The following is a 9,587-nucleotide window of genomic DNA, read 5'->3' as shown; positions in this document are numbered from 1 at the left end:
GATTCAGCCATGACAACCATGACTGTTTTCTATTCCTTGCATCAGTGTTTATTATTTTATTTTGAGAATAAGTGAAAATACTATAAAATCCCACTCTCTTTAATGATTTAATAATCAATTTCAATGAACATGATGATGAAAACAAATGCTTGAGCCATAAAAAAGGCAAAAGGGCAACAAAATACAACAAATGCAGCATTTGTTTTAAACAATTAACTTTATTGGCTAGGTAATGTTTTTGTTCATACCCTTATAAATAAAAATAAAAAAAATTGAATGGACTGTACTTATATAGTGCCTTTCTATCAAGTCAATATACTCAAAGTACTTTACACTGCAATCTATGCTCTCATTTTCCCCATTCGTAAAGCACTCTAATATATTTATACAAAGATTAATCAGTACTTTTTAAATCACATTCACACATCGATGGGACACACATGGGAGGCAATGAGGGGTTCAGTGTCTTGCCCAGGGACACCAGCATGTGATTGCTGGTGGAATCGAACCTCCAACTCTTGCACTGGAGGATGACTGATCTAACCACTCATCCACAGCTGCCCCGTGAAATGGAGACAATAATTCATAATTGGCTATTTTTTAATCTCCATTGTTGTCAGATGTTAATGCAAAAACAAGTCCCTGTGTCTCTGAAACTAGTAATACTATCTGTTATTTATAAAAATTGACTGTTTTTACCTTCGTACATAAGTATATAATTTAATCTGAGTCTGTATTAGGGTCAAAAGATTGATTTAGATTAGGTATGTTTATACTAAATTTAAAAAAAAATTAAAACAACAACAACAGTACAGTTTCACTCCCTATCTAACCTGAACAAACACTAAATAACTTCATTTTTGTAATGATTTTAATTTTCTGCAACCATTTTTGTTCTATTGAATCATTTCCTATCAATCTGGATCAGTTTGAACTATTTCACTGTCTGTATACTTTTTTATGACCCTGTGTTTGTGTGCCTCCAACCTTTGCTTGGCTTACTCTTTGAAACTATTGATGAAAGATTCACAGATCAGTTTTTTTTATTATATTTTAATACAACAAAGAAATCTACAAACAAACTGAATCCCAGACACTTTCTACAGTGTTTGTTCAACCCATGACAGTGTGAGGATAAATGGAATGTTAATATGATATCATAAATTACACAACAGTGACATTTCTCTGCGTGGAACAAGTTTAATGTGCGTTTTAATGGTCTGTAACAAACTGTTTGGTTGAGATCTTAGCACATGTGACAGCATTTTCAGCATAGCATCACTGTAACGGGTTAGTAGGATCAATTTTTGATACTTACTGTACAGGTATTTTCTTTGTATATGAGGTACAAATTTTTGGCAACAGGCTAAAAATAGGACCAGATTATACCTGATGACAACACAAAACTTGCGCTAACACTCATATTACATTAGGATTAATGCATAAACTTCAACTTTTACATCCTAATTCTTGTTTAGCTTAAATGCTAATTGACTGTTTGCTATCACAACATTACATTTGTGAACTGCGGAGACACGGACACACATGTAATGTAATCATGTTGTTTATCCCTTATTTTGTTGTTATTTTGTACATTTCTGGTTTAAAAACTGTGGTTGAATAGATATCCTGATACATGCTCAATAATCCAGGTAGAAAAATCCAAAAAAGTTCAACCTGGTCCTCTGGACCAGTGGACCTCTGGACCTGTGGTTGAATAGAGTTTATTTTCAACACAAATCCGCATGACATTTGTCTTGGTTTTAAATCAACAGGTCAATTTGACCCTGAACAAAACAGGTTCATTTATTCAAGTTAATTTATAAAAATCACTCCTTGAAAAGAAAAACATGCAAAATGTAAAAAATATATTGTAAAAAAATCACTTTCACCGAAAAAAAAAACAATTTTTTCGGCTTAGTTTTTTTTTCTTCCAGTGGAAATAAAAAATTTTTTTTTTTTTTTTTTTTTTTAAAAAAAAAAAAAAAAGCAAGTGATTTATCCTCACTGATACTTTATCTATGAGAGGTAAAGAACATCACCACTGGAAGAGGAATTCCTCAGCGTGACATCAGCAGAGTATGGAGGACCTTCAGGAGGATAATCCTCATAAAGCAGCTGGCCCAGACAACATCCCGAGGAGGGTGCTGAAAGACTGTACCTATCTGTTCTGCGAGATGCTGGCCAATATTTTTAACTCCTCCCTCAACCTGTCAACTGTTCCTACCTGCCTGAAGACTGCCACCATCATCCCAGCTCCTAAGAGCTCTGCAGTAACTGGTCTGAATGTCTATCTGTAAGTGCTTCATGGATCACCTTGCTGTCAAATGCATGTGTAGCATGTTCATAAATGTGCTTGCTGACAGAGTTTTTTGATGTCTTGAAATTGTGTCCTGAGGTGTGAAGAGATCTTTTTTGGTAATGCCACTATCCTCTCCTTGTGGCTTTTTCCCCTTTTCTATCTAAAAAAGGATTCTGAAAAGGATTAAAAGGAGGCCACACTATCATAGCAGCAGCTACGTGCACTCCGCCCATTTTTCGGATAACTATACGAACATATTCTCGAGGTATCTCGGTACAGTGGTAATAAAGCTTATACTGATTCTGATTCACATATGACTGCACATCTACCCAGCCAGGCCATCAAATTGTAAAGTTAGCAGACTATATACAGTGGTGGTGGGATGCAGCACAAACAACGATAAGTCTGGCTACAGGCAGGAGGTGGAACACTTGGAGAGCTGGTGCAGGAAGAACAACCTTTACATCACACTAAAGAAGACAAAGGAGATGGTCATTGATTTCAGACAGAGCACACTCCCCCCGGCCCTAACATACGAGGATCTGTAGTGGAAGTGGTCTGCAATTACAAATATTTGGGTGTGCACCAATGTCAACCTCAGCTGGAGCAACAATACTACCAGCCTGATCAGAAAAGCACATCAGAGACTACTTCCTCAAGCGGTTGAGGCAAGCTGGACTGAGAAGCTCAGTCCTCACCTCCTTCTACAGGTGTGAAGTGAAGAGCATTGTGCTTCAGCATCGTGTGGCATGGAGGCTGCACAGCTGCAGAAAAGAAAGCTCTGCATAGAGTGGTGAAGGCTGCACAAAAGTCTGTTGGAGTCAGCCTCCTCACCATCACAGACATCTATACCTCCAGAGGCAGGAAGAGGGCCACCTGCATCATGCCACAACCCCACTAAAGTTTAACTCAGCATTTGGGAAACTGGCCCAGTTCTGATCATTTATATGCTTTTTAAGGCCATTTAATTTTGGCATCCACTTTCAATGATTACTTTCTGAAAGTTCACAGAAAATGTATTCACTGTTTATGAGATGTTTTGCCAGTGGTACAGACTAATAAACAACTATATTGCCCTTTCAGCATCGATGGCAAACAATATCTATCTTTATTGATCAAATAAATGTCTATTAATGGCATGTTAATTTGGTATTTATTAAATTATAGTGTTATTAGTATAAATTGCCTACAGAGTCATTCATCAATTTATTAAATATTTTTTAAACATGAATGTTCTGACTATTTGGCTTTTATCGTAACATACTGGCAAATGACAATTAAAAAATTGAGTATTTCAACCTATTTTTTTGATCACAGGAATTATATCAAATTTATTATTTAACAGCTAAACAAAACATGCAGCTGAACAACTGTGTTATAGGATATCTCTTTTTTTTAATCCACATATTAGCCCTCCAGTTGCCCTTGAGTCAAAATTGAATTCAATTCAAAAATACTTTATTAATCCCAAAGGGAAATTAAATGTTGTAACTCGTTATCCTTGTTTCATTAAAATATGTTATAGATACTGATGGCTGTAGACAGGAAGGATCACTTGTAAATGTCTGTCCCACAGCGGATCTGAAGAAACTGGCTGCAGATGCATTCCTATCTGTCCACCCAGACTCGGCTGACTTTTCGGTTCCTCTGGGCTGCAGGAACTCCTGAATGCTGGGCAGACCTCTTCCCAGAACGATGGCCACTCCTCCCAGCAGCCTGCCGAGCTCCTCATTGCTGCGGACAGACAGCTCTAGGTGCCAGGGGACGATCCTGGTCCTTCTGCGGTCACGAGTCACGTTTCCTGCCATTTCTAGGATCTCTGTGGTCAGGCACTCAAGCACAGCTGGCAAGAAGATGAGAATGCATTTACGGCGCCTCCTTTTCAACTCATTTGAGATTTGGGGTAGCTGAGATATTATTTGAGATTTTGAGATGTTCATCTGCTGCTCCCGGTTGTAAAAAAAACTAAACACCTTGTTATGCATCATAACAAATGTCCAAAACTAAAAAAGTTTCAGTAAAAATCCTTCCAGCTGCACAGCATCCCATACCACAGGAAACAATCATCCAAAAAAAAAAAAAAAAAAAGATTTACATCCAGAAAAAGAGGCATTAAATTTTTCCAAAAGCAAAATCTCAGAATGAATGTAACAGAGCTATTCCAACACAGCCACCCCGAGCGGTGCAATTAAACCCACGACTGAGGCTTTGTCAACCATTTTGGCCCAAGAGCAACAGATGGGCGAGAATGTGCTAATCCTTTCAACAATATAATGGAAGGGAAGTTTGAGATTGTCATCATTGTATGTTCCCATACAATGGTGAAATTTGTTATCTGATTTAACCCATCACACGTGAGATACACATGTGGAGAGGTGAGCAGCTAAGTAGGCACCCAGGGAGCAACTGGGGATTGGGTGTCTTGCTCAGAGACACCAAGACATGCGGGAATGGCTGGGAGTCGAGCCGCAACTTTCTGGTCCCAGGTCAGCTGCCCTACCTCTACCCCATCTTGCCACCGAAAAAAAATGAAGGTTTGGAAGAATGTTGGGAAAGGAGAAGCAGGTAAATAAAATGGATATGGTGGTATGGAAACTGTTTTTCATTCCTTTTGATTTGAGTTTAAAGAACTTCAAATTTTAAAGAGATTTTCTGCCCTACCTTATTTCCTCTTGTGTCCACAGCAGCAGCAGGCTCTTTGAAACAGTCTGCAGCATTTTATAGGTGATGGAATTGTATCACACAGTCAATAAATGTTAAGCCAGCCCACAGTAAGGCTTGTGTCATGAGCAGTGGTACAAATGCAAACAGAACAACAAGAAACAAGTGGAGATGATAGTTCAACTCCTCTGTACCAAGTCTTCATGTCTAAGTCTGATATCAGCTGCATGACCCTGAAACTGAAAATCTGATCAGTTAAATCTGATCAGCTAAATCTTTGTCAACTGTGATGCTTCAACTGATGTGTGGAAAAAAATAATTAACAGAAGCTGGTGGTTCATTTGAAACAGATGACATATTATTTGAGGAAGGTGACTAAAGATGATGAAAAAACAAAGGTACAAAAGGTACAAAGTTAATTTGCCATTTGTGCACAAACCAACAATCCAGGCTCATTGGAATTCTTGTGCAGAGCTCTCTCAGTCAAAAATACTAAAACAACAATAAATAATTTAAACAAAATAAGAATAAAGTGGTTTAAATCTACACTGTACAGAAAGTAGGTAATATGTACACCTTCCCATGTCACATGACGTGAAGTTAGATAGTGTAGGGTTATTATTGCACCTCATCAGTAGTTTTGTTTTGCCATCAGTCTGACTGTGGCAGGGAAAAACTACTAAAAAACCTTGTGCTATGGGTGATGATGTTATCCACTCTACTGTGTCTCAGGCTACACAAACATTTTTTGTGTCTGATAAGAAAAAGTGAGCAGGCTGGAGTGAGTCCTTGGTGATTCTATCTGCTCTTTTTTGACAGCACTGTACATACATTGAGTCCATGGAAGAAAGTTTTGTCTGTGATCCTCTCGACAGTCTTTATGACTCTTTGCAGCACCTTCCTTTCTGTCCTGATGCATGCATTAGACCTTCCTTTCTGCTTGTGTGGTATTCCCATACCAGAATACCAGACGTGATGTCTGCAGTTAGGATACTCTGTATCAGTCATATATAAGCGTGGGTGAGAGGGCGCTGGTTCAGATCCTCTTTCCTGAGCGGCCTAATGATGTAAAGCCTTTCCTGGGCTTTTCTTCACTGTGGCTGTGTTGAGAGACCAGCTCAGGTCCAATGTAACCTGCAATTCCAAGAATCTATGGCTGTCAGCCCTCTCTACCATAGTCCATTTAATGATGAGGGGCTGTAATGGGAGGGGGGGTTCTTCCTGAAGTCCAATATGATTTCTTTGGTCTTGTCTGTATTGCGGATGAGATTGTTTTTCTCTCCATAGGTTATATTGTTGTTTAACAGAGTCCTGTATCCTGACTCATTCCCCTCCCCGATGAGCCCCAATATAGTGGTGGTGTCAGCATATTAAATAATGATGGTGTTGTGCTGGGTGGAGACACAGTCATAAGTGTACAGGTAAAGAGTTTAGGGTTGAGGCAATAGCCCTGCGGGGATCCTGTGCCGACTGTGAGTTCAGTAGACACCCATTCTCACCACCTGCTGTCTATCTGTCAGGAAGTCCAGGATCCAGTTACAGGTGGGAGGCGGGACGCTGAGGTCTGTCAGCTTCTCTATCAGTTTGTGGGTGCAGCTGGTATTGAAAGTCAAACTGTAGTCCAAGAAGAGCATTCTGGCATATATTCTGCTGATTTCCAAGTGTTGCAGAGGGTAGTGTAGGGCTATTGCTACTGCATCATCCACTGATCGATTAGGGCAATGGGAAAACTGGAGAGTGTCGACAGTATCTGGGACCTTACAGCTGATGTGCTTAAGAACCAGTTTTTTCTACTTCATAGATGCGGTTGTCTTGAAAACCATGGTGCAAGCAGGACTCAGAGGCATCTCCGGTAATAAAACAAAAATTATTTTGTACTCAAAAGGAAAAAGCTGTTCCCATTTTGGACCAAGAAGACTGATGGTTTGAGAGGGGGGTGAAGGAAGCAATTTATGTAAAACAAGATAAACCATCTTTAAACAGAAGAGGAGATCTCAGAGTTCAACTTTCAAAAACAGATCGTTTTCACACCTGATAGTCTGGTAGACTCGGTTTGATTGGGGACCAAGATTCAGAATTTTTTTTTTACATTTACAGTTGGTGCAGTTCACATTCACACTGCACTCAGTCAATCGAGCCAACATGTCCCCCACCTGTGGTGGTGCTGCACTAAGAACTACTGAAGGAAACAACATGAAAACCTCTGAAGAAGACACTGGGTAAAACTTACATCTGGAAATAAAAACAAAAATGGAGTGGCGTCAAATTTTAACGATTTTAGGATTTCTGTTTTGTCTGTGGCACATGTGTCAAACAAACATTTTTCAACAATGGAATCAGCATGAGCGGAAGATGAGGCAAAAGACCATGGAGAATGTTGTTTTTCACACAAGGCAGCTGAGATGGCCCTGGAGTGGTTGCCGGTCTGCTTGCATTCACAGTTCATTCGAACTGCGCTAGAGTTCACTTCAACCGAACGAAGATCTAGGTATTTAGGTAGACCAGAGTTCTCTTTTATGGTCCGCATCAGAGTTCAATTGCACATTCACACCTCCCCAAACGAACCAGCCTTTCTAGGCAAATGGACTAGTGTTCAATTAAAGTGGTCTAAACAGGGCTGGTATGAATGCATCCTTATAATGCAGCTTTAGTGTCATGTTTTTGCCCCCTCTCCTGCTCTGGCTGTTAGTTTTTGTTTTTGTTTGCCCCTGCCAAGTTCTTTCAGCTCCTGTCATTCTCTGCTCTACATCTCACTCTGCAATCAAGCTCATGTACTCCACCTGTCCCGCTCACTACTTAAGCTCCATGCATTCAGTCATTAATCAGCAAACAAGCAGCAGCTTCAGCTACCAGAGAGACTGACGTTGCGTTTTCTCACTAGGAAACAGATCAGACGTGGTATATTTTATATAGAGACTCAACTGCCAACACGAGTTGGGAGTGAGACATGTATCTGCTGCTGAGCTCCCTTGACTGCCACATGTTACTTTCATCAGCATGGTGCTCCGTGTCATGTCGGCACTTTTCAAAGCTGCATGTTGTGCAGTTTTTATCTTTGTGAAGCGTCAAGTGCTCCCACACTTTGTAGGACTTCGGTCGACAGTTTTCTCTGCGTCAGTCATTTGTAACATTTACTTAAATTCCTTTGAAAACACTGCCTCTGCTCTGCTTCCGCCTTCCCCCTCGCTGTGTTCAACTCGCGCTGCGGAGATTTTATTTTTTTTTTCAAACTTTATTCAGTCAGTCAACATTGACAATGCATTGCAGGTGAACAAAACCGCTCCGCAGCGCAGTGCAAGACGCATAATCGTGCGACACAACGAATCAATAATGAAATTTGTTGCCAACACTTTTAATAATGGATTTTTGGCGATTCGTTGGTGCAGCCCTACTTGGTTTCAGCCTTTGGTTTTGCTTTGTCTCAACATGCAGTGATGACATCATTGATTGTGTCATGACTAATGTCATCAATGATGTCATCACTGTCTCTGACATCACTAATGTTGTGATGACATCACATGGCATCACTCAGTGATGTCATCACTAATGAGTGATGTCATCACTAATGAGTGAGTATCAAAGCCATTAAAATCCTTTGATGCACATGACATCATCATGAAAAGGCTTATATAGGACTGATTTTTCAACAGATTAGTATACCAAGTTATACGAAAGAAGACAGAAGAAAGACAGCAAGCATTTGCCAAAATGCAGAGCCAAAAGAGAAGTTCTGACTCATTTGAGTCCAAAACCTCAAGCAAGGACATTGCAGAAGACATAGTCCAGACCACTGCACGGATCCATGAATTTAACGATTTTCTATCGAATGCTAAAAATGAAGCTGATGGTTTGGAAAGAGCTGAAATACTTCTCAAAGAATACTATGCACAGCGACGACGGGAATATGAAGGAACTGACACACCTTCTGAAAATTCAGCATTTGGAAGTAATTCAAGACATGAATTTTACGAATCAAATCCACAAGACCAGATTTCTGAAATTATGGATTCGGAATATCTTGAAAAATCATTCACTGAAAATGATATTTTCACGAAGACAGACACAACTTTGGATGATGGACAGCCAATCTCTGACGATGGTAGCTTGAATTCAGAGATTGGCAGAAAAGGTTTATCCAGTATTTTGACTCAAGAAGCAGAATGGGTAAAGACACTGCGGTTCTTCACGTTGGCTACGGTTATGAGAGTTTTGACTAAAGTAGGCGCTATCAGAAATTACACCACTCCCACAGATGAAAGCTCTTCCTTCGTGGATGATCTGGTTTCTGCAATTCTGGAAAAACTTATAGTGCCTGTGGACTTCTACGTGAACTTGAAAAGAACCAAAATAGTGTCTAAAATGGCGATTCGGGTTCTCACAAACATCTGCTCCGCCCAAGATCTGAGAGGTGTGGTCAAATATCAGGACAAGGATGTCAGCGATAAGATTATTCAAGTTTTACAGGAGCACATTCAAGAGCAAGTGCTAATTCCTAAATATGGGAAACACGTGGGCAGATTTATAATCTTTTGTAAGGTGAGTTTCTGCGTTGGAACAGGAGCGCTGTGTCAATTGTTTGCTTGCCTGTTAGCCGGTTGATCCAAAGTCCAGGAGAAACTTGGAA

The 9,587-nt window shown here is 39.9% G+C and overlaps 1 protein-coding gene across 1 annotated transcript in view; it reads right to left on the bottom strand.

Annotated features, from left to right (window-relative positions):
- ggt1b (gamma-glutamyltransferase 1b) overlaps positions 1-4,110 on the bottom strand; it is a 29,696-nt gene extending 25,586 nt beyond the window's left edge. Inside the window, exon 1 of the mRNA XM_037692027.1 lies at positions 3,984-4,110. Coding sequence (XP_037547955.1) covers positions 3,984-4,110 — 127 coding nt within the window. The remainder of the gene's footprint in view (positions 1-3,983) is intronic.
- Positions 4,111-9,587: the final 5,477 nt, after the last annotated feature.

The sequence above is a fragment of the Nematolebias whitei genome, chromosome 18, assembly GCF_014905685.2.
Source record: "Nematolebias whitei isolate Nwh7 chromosome 18, NemWhi1, whole genome shotgun sequence".
Lineage (NCBI taxonomy): Eukaryota > Metazoa > Chordata > Actinopteri > Cyprinodontiformes > Rivulidae > Nematolebias > Nematolebias whitei.
The sequence above is the reverse complement of the archived record's forward strand: the minus strand, read 5'-3'. Positions and strand labels throughout refer to the sequence as shown.